The 14,000-nt window shown below is 35.4% G+C and overlaps 1 protein-coding gene across 2 annotated transcripts in view; it reads right to left on the bottom strand.

The window, feature by feature from the left end:
* SHOC1 (shortage in chiasmata 1) overlaps positions 1-14,000 on the bottom strand; it is an 82,087-nt gene that overhangs the window by 26,081 nt on the left and 42,006 nt on the right. For both annotated transcript variants that reach the window (XM_082469267.1, XM_082469268.1), the window contains exons 13-15: positions 13,451-13,555; positions 9,743-9,921; positions 615-687 (exon numbers count right to left, since the gene is read on the bottom strand). In XM_082469267.1, coding sequence (XP_082325393.1) covers positions 615-687; positions 9,743-9,921; positions 13,451-13,555 — 357 coding nt within the window. The remainder of the gene's footprint in view (positions 1-614; positions 688-9,742; positions 9,922-13,450; positions 13,556-14,000) is intronic.

Raw genomic sequence — 14,000 nt, 5'->3', positions numbered from 1 at the left:
GAAAATTATCAGCTTCTATATGAAAGGGATACAGGGGAAGCATTATCATCTAGGGAAAGTTGGGTTTCACTTAAGACAAGGAGATGAAGAAGGAGAAAAGTTTACATCTTAGCAATGGGTTCCACAGCACAAGGTGGAAAGGGTTGGCAGAGGCGGCAGTAGTGGGTAGAAGAGTTGAAAAATGACCCTGGAACAAGAGAGACTTAGGTTCAAATCCTGATTCCCTCACTTACTACCTGTGATTTTGGCATGATACATCACTTTTATGAATTTTAGTTTCTTCATTTGTAAAAATTGACTTAATAAAACCTATTCATAGAGTTGTAAGTAGTCCATAATATTAGCGATTAGTAGACAATAAAAGGTGTCAATTGGTAATAATAATTAACAGTAATGATAATGTACATATAAGTACATTGTAGTATATTTATATTGCAGACTAATATAGTCCACATTGATTTAAAAACTGATTAGATCCCACTGAATTATATATTTTTAAAATATGAATTTTATGGTGTGTTAATCATATCTTAATTAAAAACTTGGTTAGATCGGTACATTTTTATATATTCAAGCATTTGTTATCAAATGAAGCATAATTTAAAACTCCCTACCTTCTATTTTGTTAAGGGTTTTAATGAGTAAATGTTTTTCACCATCTGAATCCATTCTTATTATAATCAGCACCTGTTCAAAAATAAGAATTTCATATACATGTATATCTGAATGATTATTCTTTTTCATATTCTTTTGCTACAGTGACAAAAATAACAAACTTCATTGGTTACATGAAACTAATGACAATAAGGTGGCAAAGTAAATATTTGTGTTGCAAAAGATATCAGTGCTTGAACACAAAGGAATAAATTCTGGTAAGATCAAATATTAATGAGGAAAGTATTTTGGGGTAGGGCATTCCTAGCATTCCTCAAGAATTCCAATATAGGTGACTATATATAAGTTGTCTCTGCCTGTACTGTAAGTGTTAAATTTAACCCAGGCAGGTTTGAATTACTGGAGAAAACCAATGATTTGCTGCTATACTTTCCTACTTACCATTACAGTTTTGGGGGTGTGCAGGGTGGAGATAACAAATCAACCATAGGTTGTTCCCATATCTTGGCTATTGTAAATAATGCTGCAATGAACATAAGGGTGTATCTTTTCAAAGTAGTGTTTTTGTATTCTTTGGTCAAATACCCAGAAGTGGGGTAGATGGTTCATATGGGAGTTCCATTCTTAATTTTTTGAGGCATCTCTATACTGTTTTCCATAGTGGCTGCACCAACTTATGGTCCCACCAACAGTGTATGAGGGTTCCCTTTTCTCCAAATCCTCACCAATATTTATTATTTCTTGCCTTGTTGATAATAGCCATTATGATAGGTGTGATGTGATATCTCATTGTGGTTTTGATTTGCATTTCCCTAACAATTAGTGATGTTGAACATCTTTTCACGTGCCTATTGGCCATCTGTATGTCTTTTTTGGGAAAATATCTATGAAGCTCCTCTGCCCATTTTAAAAATTTTTTGTAGTTGTTGTTGAGTAGTATGAGTTCTTTATATATTTTGGATATAACATCTTATTGAATATAATAATTTGCAAATATCTTCTCCTATTCAATAAGTTGTCTTTTCATTTTGATGATGATTTTCTTTGCTGTGCAGAAACTTTTTAGTTTGATGTAGTCCCATTTGTTTATTTTTGCTTTTGTTTCCCTTGCCTGAGGAGACATAGCCAGAAAGATATTGCTCAGACTGATGTCAAAGAGTGTACTGCCTATGTTTTATCGTTTCAGGTCTTACATTCCAATCCTTAATCCATTTTGAGTTGATTTTCGTGTATGGTGTGAGACAGTGGTCTACTTGTTTTTTTGTATGTGGCTGTCCAGTTTTCCCAACACCATTTATTGAAGAGACAATCCTTTCTCTATTGTTTCTTCTTTGTTCCTTTGTTGTAAATTAATTGTCCATATATGTGTGGGTTTATTTCTGGGCTCTCAATTCTGTTCCACTGATCTATGTATCTGTTTTTCTGCCAATACCATGCTCTTTTGATTACTATAGCTTTGTAATGTAGTTTGAAATCAGGGACTGTCGTGCCTCCAGCTTTGTTCTTTTTTCTCAGGATTGCTTTGGCTAGTTATGGTCTTTTGTGGTTCCATATAAATTTTAGGATTTTTTGTTCTATTTCTGTGGAAAAATGTCCTTGGGATTTTGATAGGGATTGCATTGAATATGTAGATTGTTTTAGGTAATATGGACATTTCAACAATGTTAATTCTTCCAATCCATGAGCATGGAATATCTTTCCATTTATTTGCATCTTTAATTTCCTTCAACAATATCTTATAGTTTTCAGTGTACAGGTCTTTCACCTCCTTGGTTAAATTTATTCCTAGGTATTTTTTGTTCTTTTTGTTGTGATTGTAAATGGGATTGTTTTCTTAATTTCTCTTTCTGCTAGCTCATTTTTAGCATATAGAAATGCAATAAATTTTTATATGTTGATTTTGTACCCTGCAACTTTACTGTATTTGTTTTGTCATTTCTCATAGTTTTTTGGTGGAGTCTTTAGGGTTTTCTACACATAAAATCATGTCACCTGCAACAGTGACAGTTTTACTTTTTCCTTTCCAATTTGGATGCATTTTATTTCTTTTTCTATCTAATTGCTCTGGCTATAATTTCTAATAGTATATTGAATAAGAGTGGTGAGAGTGGGCATCCTTGTCTTGTTCCTGATTTTAGAGGGACAGTTTTCAGCTTTTCACCATTGAGTATGATGTTAGCTGTGGGTTTGTCATATATGGCCTCTATCATGCTGAGATACACTCCTTCTACACCCATTTCATTGAGAGTTTTTTTAATCACAAATAGGTGTTGAATCTAGTCAAATGCTTTTTCTGCATCTATTGAGATGATCATATGTTTTTCATCTTTCATATTGCTAAGGTGTATCACACTGATTGATTTGAGAATATTGAACCATCTTTGCATCCCTGGAATAAATCCTACTTGATAATGCTATATGAACCTTTTAATGTATTGTATTTGGTTTGCTACTATTTTGTTAAGGATTTTTGCATCTATATTCATCAGAGATATTGGTCAGTAATGTATATTTTTTGTATTGTCTTTGTCTGGACTTGGTATCAGGGTAATGCTGGCCTTGTAAAATGAGTTAGAAAGTGTTCCCTCCTCTTCAATATTTTGGAAGAGTTTGAGAAGGATGGATATTAATTCTTCTTTGAATGTTTGGTAGAATTCACCTGTGAAGCCATCTGATTCTGGGCTTTTGTTTTTTAGGAGGTTTTTGTTTCATTACTGTTTTAATCTCTTTACTAGAAAGTGGTCTATTCAATTTTTCCATTTCTTCATAATTCAGTCTTGGAAGGTTGCATGATTCTAAGAATTTCTTCATTTCTTCTAGGTTGTCCACTTTGTTGGTTACTAACTATTCAGAATATTCTCTTACAATCTTTGTATTTTTGTGGTATCCATTGTTATTTTTCTCCTTTATTTTCTAATTTTATTTATCAGAGCCTTCTCCTTTTTTTTTCTTAGTGAGTCTGGTTAAATGTTTGTCATTTTTGTTTACCTTTTCAAAGAACCAACTCTTAGTTTCACTGATCTTGTCTATTGTCTTTTTAGTCTCTATTTTATTTATTTTTGCTCTGATCTTTATTATTTCCTTCCTTCTACTGACTTTGGGCTTCATTTGTTTTTTTTCTAGTTCCTTTAGGTGTAAGGTTAGATGATTTATTTGAGACTTTTGTTTCTCGAGATAGGCTTGTATTGATATAAACTTCCCTCTTAATACTGCTTTTGCTGCATCCCATAGATTTTGGTATATCGTATTTTCATTTTCATTTGTCTTAAGGTATTTTAAAAATTCTCCTTTGATTTCTTCATTGACCCAATAGTTGCTCAGTAGCATGTTGTTCAGTCTCCACATATCTGTGATGTTTTCAGCTATCTTCTTATAGTCTCATAGTGTTGTGGTTGGAAAAGATGCTTGATATGATTTCAATCGTCTTAAATTTATTGAGACTTGTTTTGTGTCCCAACATACGGTTTATCCCTGAGACAGTTCCATGTGTGCTTGAGAAGAATGTGTATTTTGTTGCATTTGGATGGAATGTCCTGTACCAATCTATCAAATCCATCTGGTTTAATGTTTCATTTAAGACCACTGTTTCCTTGTTGACTTTCTGTCTGGATGATCTATCTATTAATGTAAGTGGGGTGTTAAAGTCCCCTCCTATTATTGTGCTGCACCAATTTCTCCCTTTAGGTCTGTTAAAAATTGCTTTATATATTTTGGTGCTCCTATGTTAGGTGCATAGATATTACTAACTATTATGTCTTTTTTTGTTGTTTGTTTTACTATTATGTCTTTTTGATGAATTGTCCCCTTTATCAGAATATAATGTCCTTCCTTGTCTCTTGTTACCTTTTTTTGGCTTAACGTGTATTTTGTCTGATATGAGTATGGCTACATCTGCTTTCTTTTGGCTGTCGTTTGCTTGGAGTATCATCTTCTATCACTTCACTTTGAGCCTATGTTTGTCTTTAGAGCTGAAGTGAGTCTCCCAGAGGCAGCATATAGTTGGCTCTTGTTTTTTAATCCATCCAGCCACTTTGTGTCTTTTGATTGGTGAATCCAATCCATTTACACCTAGGGTGATTATTGATAGATGAGTACTGAGTACTGCCATTCTATCTTTTGTTTTCTGTTGGTTCTATATCTCCATTGTTTCTTTTCCCTGTGTTTCTGTCTGTCATTTTGGTTTGGTGGTTTTCTATGTTTTCTCAGTTTCCTCTTTTTTTTATGTTTTGTGTCTCTGTTCTAGATTTATGCTTGGTGGTTACCAAGAGGTTTGTGTGAAATGTATCATAGATAAAGTAGTCCTTTTTCTGCTGATAGCATCTTATCTTCATTTGCCTATATGGGTTCCCTTCTTTTCCTCTTCCCCTTTTATGTTCTTCTTGTCTCAAATTATCCCTTTTTATATTGCATTAGTTACCAAATTGAAGTAGCTATTTTTTTTCCTGATATTTCTCCCTTTAACCTTTATGTTGTAATAAAGTATTTAAAAACCTATTCTGATACAGAGTTGCAATTTTCTGATTCTGTTCATCTATTTATCACCTTAAAGTTTTGTGTACTTTTGCCTTTTTTTTCTGGTAGCAGAGCTCCTTTCAACATTTCTTATAAGGCAGGTCTAGTGTTGATAAAAATCCTTCAGCTTTTGTTTGTCTGGGAAAGCCCTTATTTCTCCTTCATATCTGAATGATAACTTTGTTGGATAGAGTATTCTTGGACGACAGTTTTTATCTTTCAGTACTTTGAGAATGTCATTCCACTCCCTCCTGGCCTGTTGAGTTTCTGCTGAGAAATCTGCTGATCCGCTAATAGGGATTCCTTTGTAGGTTGCATCCTTTTTTCACTGACTGAATTTAAAATTCTTTTCCATTGACTTTTGACAGTGTCTTGGAGAAGATCTTTTTGCATTGAGGTGATTAGGTGTTCTCTTAGCTTCATAGACTTGTATATCCAGTTCCTTCCCCAGGTTTGGGAAGTCCTCAGCTGTTATTTCTTTAAATAAACTCTCTGCTACCTTCTCTGTTTCTTCTTCTTCTGGGATAACCATTACCCTAATGTTGCCCTTCCTAAAAGAGTCAGATAACGCTCATAAAATTTCCCCCTTTTTTATATCTTAATTCTTTTTCCTCTTCTACCTAGATTTCTAAATTTGAGCTCAATAATTCTTTCTTCCATATGGTCTTCTCTATTTCCAATGTTTTCTAGTGAATTCTCAATTTCATTTACTGAGTTCTTCAGCTTCAGAATTTGTTTGGTTCTTTTTTAGTTTCAGTCTCTTTGGTAAAGTATTCCTTCTGTTCATTAATTTTATTCCTGAGCTCATCGAACTGCCTTTCTGAGTTTTCTTGTAGCCTGTTATTTCTTCATGACAGCTATTTTGAATTCTCTATCAGTTAGATTGCAATATTCCATGACTTTAAGTTTGATTTCTGCTGAATTGTCATTTTGTTTTTGTGATACAGTGTTGCTGTGGTTCTTCATGGTGCTGGATAAGTTGTTCCTCAGCTGACACATCTGAAGTAGTGAACACCTTTCTTCTTTAGGTAAAAATAATTTTTTCTACTTGATTTTAATGACCAACAAGTTATAAATTAGAAGCCTTTCTCTTTTTTTAAAAAAACATAAGACCCTGTTAGGAGATTTATTTACCACAAGGAAAAGATTTATCCAGCAAAAAAAATCTACTGAGACACAGCAGTTCCCCTTTCAGAGGTGCTGCAATAAAGAAGACAATAGCAATATCTTTACTGTTTAGGTTGATACAATTATTGGATGGGTGAAAGCAAGGAGCAAAAAATGTAAATTTCACACTCAGTGACCTAGTAATTTGTCAGTCATTTTTCTGCCTTAACCCTAATGCATCCTCTGGGACTGGGGCAGAGGATTCCAGAGAAATCGCACTCCTGGCCTGGCCATGCTCCAAATTCCACACCATCTTTTCTATTCCTTTCTTTCGTTTTTAAATTTTCATTGAGGTATAGTTGATTTACAATATTGTATTAGTTTCAGTTATACAGCAAAGTGAATCAGTTATACGTATACATATATCCATTCTTTTTTTAGATTCTTTTCCCATATAGGCCATTACAGCATATTGAGTAGAGTTCCCTGTGCTATACAGTAAGTTATTATTAGTTGTCTATTTTATATATAGTAGTGAGTATATGTCAATCCCAATCTTCCAATTTATCCCTCCCCCCTTATCCCCTGTTAACCATGTTTGTTTTCTACATCTGTGACTCTGTTTCTGTTTTGTAACTAAGTTCATTTATATCCTTTTTTTGGATTCCACATATAAGTGGTATCATATGATATTTGTCTTTCTGTGCATGACTTACTTCACTCAGAACGACAATCTCTAGGTCCATCCATGTTGCTGCAAATGGCACTATTTTGTTCTTTTTTATGGCCGAGTAATATTCCATTGTATATATGTGCCACATCTTCTTTATCCATTCCTCTGTTGATGGACATTTAGGTTGCTTCCATGTCCTGGCTACTGTAAATAGCATTGCAATGAACACTGGAGTGCATGTATCTTTTCAAATTATGGTTTTCTCTGGGTATATGCCCAGGAGTGGGATTGCTGGGTTGTATGGTAGTTCTACTTTTAGTTTTTGAAGGCATCTCCATGCTGTTCTCCATAGTGGCTGTACCACTTTACATTCCCATCAACAGTGTAGGAGGGTTCCCTTTTCTCCACACCCTCTCCAGCATTTACTGTTTGTAGATCTTTTGATCATGGCCATTCTGACCCGTGTGAGGTGATACCTCGTTGTAGTTTTGATTTGCATTTCTCTAATAATTAGTGATTTTTAAAAAGATTTATTTATTATTTATTTTATTTATTTTTGGCTGCATTGGGTCTTAGTTGTGGTACTTCAGGCTCTTCGTTGCAGTGCATGGGCTTCTCTCCAGTTTTCTCTTCTCTAGTTGTGGCGCATGGGTTCCAGAGTGCGTGGGGTCTGTAGTTTGGGGCCTGTAGGCTCTCTAGTTGAGTCGTGTGAGCTCAGTAGTTGTGGCACGCGGGCTTAGCTGCCCTGCGGCATGTGGGATCTTAGTTCCCTGACCAGGCTTTGAACCTGTGTCCCCTGCGTTGTAAGGTGGATTCTTTACCACTGGACTACCAGGGAAGTCCCTAATTAGTGATGTGGAATATCTTTTCATGTGCTTTTTGGCCATTTGTATGTCTTCTTTGGAGAAATGTCTATTTAGATCTTCTGCCCATTTTTTGATTGGGTTGTTTGTTTTTTTGATATTGAGTTGCATGAGCTATTTGTATATTTTGGAGATTAATCTCTTGTCGGCTGTTTCATTTGCAAATATTTTCTCCCATTTTAAGGGTTGTCTTTTTGTTTTGTTTATGGTTTCCTTTGCGGTGTAAAAGCTTTTAAGTTTAATTAGATCCCATTTGTTTATTTTTGTTTTTATTTTCATTAGTCTAGGAAGTGGATCAAAAAAGATCTTGCTGTGATTTATGTCAAAGAGTGTTCTGCCTATGTTTTCCTCTAAGAGTTTTACAGTGTCCGGCCTTACATTTAGGTCTTTAATCCATTTTGAATTTATTTTTGTGTATGGTGTTAGGAAATGTTCTAGTTTCATTCTTTAGCATGTAGCTGTCCAGTTTTCCCAGCACCACTTACTGAAGAGGCTGTCTTTTCTCCATTGTAAATAGAAGCCTTTCTCTTATTTTCCAGTAGGTGGCACTATAGCACATTGTTTTCTCTTACCTGCGCTGCCTCTGGTTGTGTTTGAGTATTGGCACTTTCTACCCTCCGTGTCTACGTCAGAGGGGTCACCCAAAGCATTTGTTATCACTGCTTGTGCCTCTGGGGTTGTTGGTGCCTTGCTGTTACTGATGTCACTGCCTGAGTACTCGGATGGTGGCCTCATTTGGGATCCTTGAGTCACAGGCTCTGCCACTGCAGGAGGAGCAGGAAGGCCAGGAGGAGGAACTGGGGTCATGTGTGCCGTTCCTTTTCTGGTGCTCCTGGGTTTCTGGGCTCACCCACTGCTGATGGAGGGTGGGGCGCCAGAGCTGTGGGTGGCTCTGAGCTGGAGGAACAGGGTCACAGGCCTCGTGCCACGGCTGCTCAGCTATCTGTGGCTGTGGGTACCAGTGCAAGTGGGAGGCCGGGGTCATGTGGGATGCCGCGGTCATGTGGGATGCCGCCCTCGCTGCTACTGGGTTCTTCTGGACTGGGGTTCACCTGCTGCAGCCCAGGGGCCAAAATTGCAGGCACTGCCTATGCTGATCCTCCAGTTCTGCCTCTTCTATGGGTTCCATGCCACCTATCTTTACATGTACAGATGGGTGGAACTCTCCAGTGTCCTGGTGTGTTGGGCAAAGGCCCTTTTGTTGAGTTGTGGATGTTTTCCTGGTTGCAGATTGAAGGGGAGAGCCGAGCGAGCATCTCTTCCTGCTATGATGCTGACATCACTCCCCAATTTTAAATTTCTTACTGATTGATTTAATTTGTTTTAATGACTTAGGCAAGTTACCCAAGTAACCATAGAGTTGGGGATAAAAATATCCCCAGCAGGGACAGAGAGGAAAACGAAGAAAAAGGCCAAATTTGTTTCCAGATTTAGTGTAAAGATTTTGAGATGCTTTTCTGCTTGAAAATTTCTTTTAAGTATTTTCTCTTAAATCTTTACTTACGCAAATTTTGTTCAATGCTTGAGGTAGAGTGGGCAAAAAATTTCCAACATAATCCAAGGAATAAACAAGAGCTTTTTTTTTTTTTTTTTTTTTTTTTTTAGAATTATATAAGATGAGATTCTGGCTCAATATCTAAAAATTAATTATTGCAGTTCTATTGTTGGGTATGTGTTCATGAACTTCCAAGTAGAAAACAAAATTTTTGAGATTTAAAGGATTAATCCACAGAAAACTATGTATAATAAAAATTAAAGTATTTAAAAAATTCAAGACATATAAATAATGATGCCAATGATCCCTTCTCTGGGTCTGATTCTGTCCTGTTAACTTACTTAAGGAGAAAACTGTCAAGGGACCAAATAGTATATACTATATTATTTCATAATTTCAAATTAAATGCAAAAATTTATCTTACATCCAATTCTTATATAAGCTGATTGCTGTTATCTGCTTTATTTCAGTACTTACCTTAATTTGCTGTCCACTTTGCATCCAATTTAGTATCTGACATTGCAATTCTTGTATCTTGTAGTTGGTTTCAGGCTTTTTTTCCCTAATAAACTGTACAATCTCCAGTTGTCGCCAAATGTCATCCAAATAGGAGCCTAAAATGCTTCTGTAGATATCTTTTGCATTTGACAAATATCCTGTTAAAAACAAAAGTGGGAAAAAAAGCATGTCTTTTTGTTCTTTTAGAAACTGCATGGTAAAAACCTAAAAGGAAATAAGGGTCATAGCAGAGACAGTTAAATTTCCCTTTACTACTTTTCTGATTTTGATCAAAGATAGCAACTAATGAAAACCTTAAATTTAACTGACGCTGAGAAATATGTAGCAAATGTCTATTTTTAAGCTACATAATACCAATATAACTGGATATACTCTACATATTCTCTGAATATTTCTCATCCTTTTCTGCCTTCTGGCTTGTTAAATGCTATTGCCTTCTTCCTAAACCCTAGAATCTACACTTACATGCAAGTCCTGTGGTAATGCATTTCACTGAGATTTTCTTGGTATGCTATCGATACAGCTTTGCACTTGATTTCTGGTTATTTATGTATATGACTTAACAACCTCACTAGTCTATAAGCTCTCATAATCCATGATATTTAAGCATAATTAATTTATGTAGCTGCTAAAACAGAAGTGCCTAAATTCAGACTCACTAAGAGCAATTTTAAACACAGACTCCTGAGACCTATCCTTGAAGGTTCGAATTCAAGAAATCTAGACTGAGTCCCAGGGATTCCTATGTGTAAAACTTCTCCCAGTGATTCTACTGCACAGTGAATTTTGTGAATTACTGAAGTAGAGCACCTGGCAGAGTAACTTATGTAGATCAGGTATTCAATGAATATCTGGACAATAAATACAATAATAAATCAAAAATTTAATGTTCATGTTCATATTTTTATACTATGTACATATTAATTCTAATTTTATTTTAATACAGCTAGAATGATGGGCAATTTAGAGACTGACTTATGTTCTTTCTGCTTACTAATCTCCAAACTTCCCACTGATTCTCCATACTGCCATTAGATGTAACCTTCTGAAAGACAAACCTAATCCAGTAGCTTTCCTGTTTCAATGGTTCCCTATTATTTACAGAGTAGTGACTGAATTCTTTTGTGTAGCTTAAAAGGCTTTTCATGATTTGGCTCTTTCTTACTTCTTCAGGCTTAGCTCTCTTTGCTTTCCACCTTGTACTCTTCAATTTAGCCACATGGAACCGTTTGTCATACACCCACTAAGTCATTCTTCTGGGCTCTTAATTCTGCCTACAATACCCTTTCATACTTTATTTACTTGGCAAACTCCTACTTATTTAAAAAAAAATTCAGCTTGAAAGGCTAACAGTCACCATCCTTTGTGCCATTACTATGTATCTTTACTACAGTACCCAGTACACAATACTGAATTTATTTCTGGGTTAAAGCCCAGAAGTGAAACTCTATACTTTAAACCTTGAAACTAATTACCTTGCTAGTTTGGGAGAAGAAGCAAATTGGAAGCTGGGAGAAAATACAGAATTCTGGGTCCAGGGTAGGCAGCCAGACCCACATGGACCTTTCTTCCTCTGTCACTATTCACAAAGAAAGAAAGGAGGACAACCTAACTTGCTCTTTGATTTTGAGAGGTTTAGAGGAGTGAGAAAGCCTTCTACTAAAAATGTCCAAGGAAGCAAGGTTACTCATTATGGCTTGGTACCCAGGGTTTAAGAAGTTATGTTTTCCAACAAGGATTTTACTTTTATAAGTGTTCCTCAAGGTAGCCAAATAATAATGCCAAAGTGTGATTTAGTAAAGGCATTTCTTTGAGGAACGGAAACAATTCAGTTCAAGTATATAGCTCTCAATGGTCTCACTTAATCCTAGGGTAAAATGTAGAATACTTAAAGGTGAATATACTTTAAGCAATCCTCCATAAATATTATTTCTCTAATTCAAGATTTTGATAAGTATTGAGCACGAGTGAGTCACAACTGTACTCTCCCTGGGAATCCAAATATTCTAGATTCTGATATTCTGCCTTACTATTATGCTTTTATAGTTAGCTTAGTTGTTGGTAGGACTGACAATCTTCTATGGCAGCTGAAAATTATAATGAAGACATGTGACTAAACAGAAGCATGTGACACTACACCATTATACTAGCTACAGATACTGTAAACTAGGGCTATAGTTGTCTGGGAATGGAGACAAGACAACTTCATTCAGCATCAACACTCAAATGCTTTAATTGGAGAAGAAAGGAAAAGCACCATGTTGGGCTTTCTAAAGGTAGCTGTAACTTAGTTACAATACCTGGCCAGATAATACTAATATAATACTTGGCCAAGTATTACAACTCCCAGTGATGTAGAGGGAGTACAGTTGTAACTCGCTGCTGCCCAGTACTTATCTAAACCTTGGATTAGAGAAATATTTGTCTGAGTCACAGATAAGAGAAAATGTCTGGGTCATAGATCAGAGAAAAATTATTTTCACTTTGTATATAATGGGTTCTAGAAACTTTAAATTATAAAACATAATCCTAAAAATATACCATTACTAAACAAGTCTAAACAACCTGCAATAAGGGGCCTAAAACAGTAATGCAGTAAGACAGATACTTTAAGGATTTTAATAGTTTAGAAAAAATTTCCAAAATCTTTAAAATTTTCAATACATTCAAAATAGTTTGATTTTTAATACTCAAGTAATTCATATCCTAACTTACATGCACAACTAAAAAAGAAATTGCAGAAGATCTTGCTATATAGCTATATTGCATCTAGCAAAGATTCGAAGCCACAGATATTCAATGAGGACCTAAAATGTACATGTCAAAGTGTCATCTTACATTAAAAAGCAGTGCATAATAAAAAGAAACGAAATTGAGTTATTTGTAGTGAGGTAGATGGACCTAGAGACTGTCATACAGAGTGAAGTAAGTCAGAAAGAGAAAAACAAATACCGTATGCTAACACATATATATGGAATCTAAAAAAAAAAAAAAGGTTCTGATGAACCTAGGGGCAGGACAGGAATAAAGACGCAGATGTAGAGAATGGACTTGAGGACACGGGAAGGGGGAAGGGTAAGCTGGGACGAAGTGAGAGAGTGGTATGGACATATATATACTACCAAATGTAAAATAGATAGCTAGTGGGAAGCAGCCACATAGCACAGGGAGATCAGCTCGGTGCTTTGTGACCACCTAGAACGGGGGGATAGGGAGGGTGGGAGGGAGACGCAAGAGGGAGGAGACATGGGGATATATGTATATGTATAGCTGATTCACTTTGTTATAAAGCAGAAACTAACACACCATTGTAAAGCAATTATACTCCAATAAAGATGTTTTAAAAAATGCAGTGCATAATAATGATTACACAGTCAAATCCCTTAAGGCCATTAGGAGTCTGTAATTCAGGCCTAGAATAGAGAATCCTACACCTATTTTTCTAGGTGATGATTGTTGTTACAGAAAATTTCTTTTAATGAATGTAAGTAGAATAAAATATATATTCCATTATAATTATGTCAATATATATATAATGTTTAATGCAGAAGGAAAAAAAACTACATAATTTCTTACAAAGCGCATCTTTTTCAGAAAAGTAAACGTTACTTCAGACAAAATATTTCAATAGGAAGAAAAGGGGAAATAAAAAATTTTCACACTAACCCAATGCTGTGTCCAAGCTACATGTTAAAAGGACATCTCTAATTGTTACCAAAAGGTGTAAGAGGGCAGCATACTTGAATGTCATTTCTCTTTCAACATTTTTACCTAGGTAAGCAAAAACATAATTTAAAGACAGAATATACATTAGAATTTTAGAATATATATCAGAATGCTTAACAATAATAGATAACATTTATTATTGAGTGCTTACTATGTGCCAAGCTGTACATAATCTGTTTATTTCATTGAATCTATAACAATAACCCTATCAGACAAGTTTACTATGATCTTGATTTTATGGATGAGAAAACAGTCTTAACGAGGTTAGGTAACTTGCCCAAGGTCAATTTGTGAATAAATGATGGAGCTGGCATTCCAACCCCTACAGCTAACCTTAGAGTTCATACTTTGCTGCTTCCAAAGAATGTTCAGTTATTTCTACTCTTGGTGGGAAGAAGGACAATGATTCCCAGTTATGAAACAAGAAGAAAATTAAACTCATAACTTGCCAACTGGTTTAGATAAAGGTGGAGGATCATAACATAAAGCA

Source organism: Balaenoptera physalus (assembly GCF_965194825.1).
Source record: "Balaenoptera physalus genome assembly, chromosome: 7".
Classification (NCBI taxonomy): domain Eukaryota; kingdom Metazoa; phylum Chordata; class Mammalia; order Artiodactyla; family Balaenopteridae; genus Balaenoptera; species Balaenoptera physalus.
This window is presented reverse-complemented; position numbering and strand designations above follow the sequence as displayed.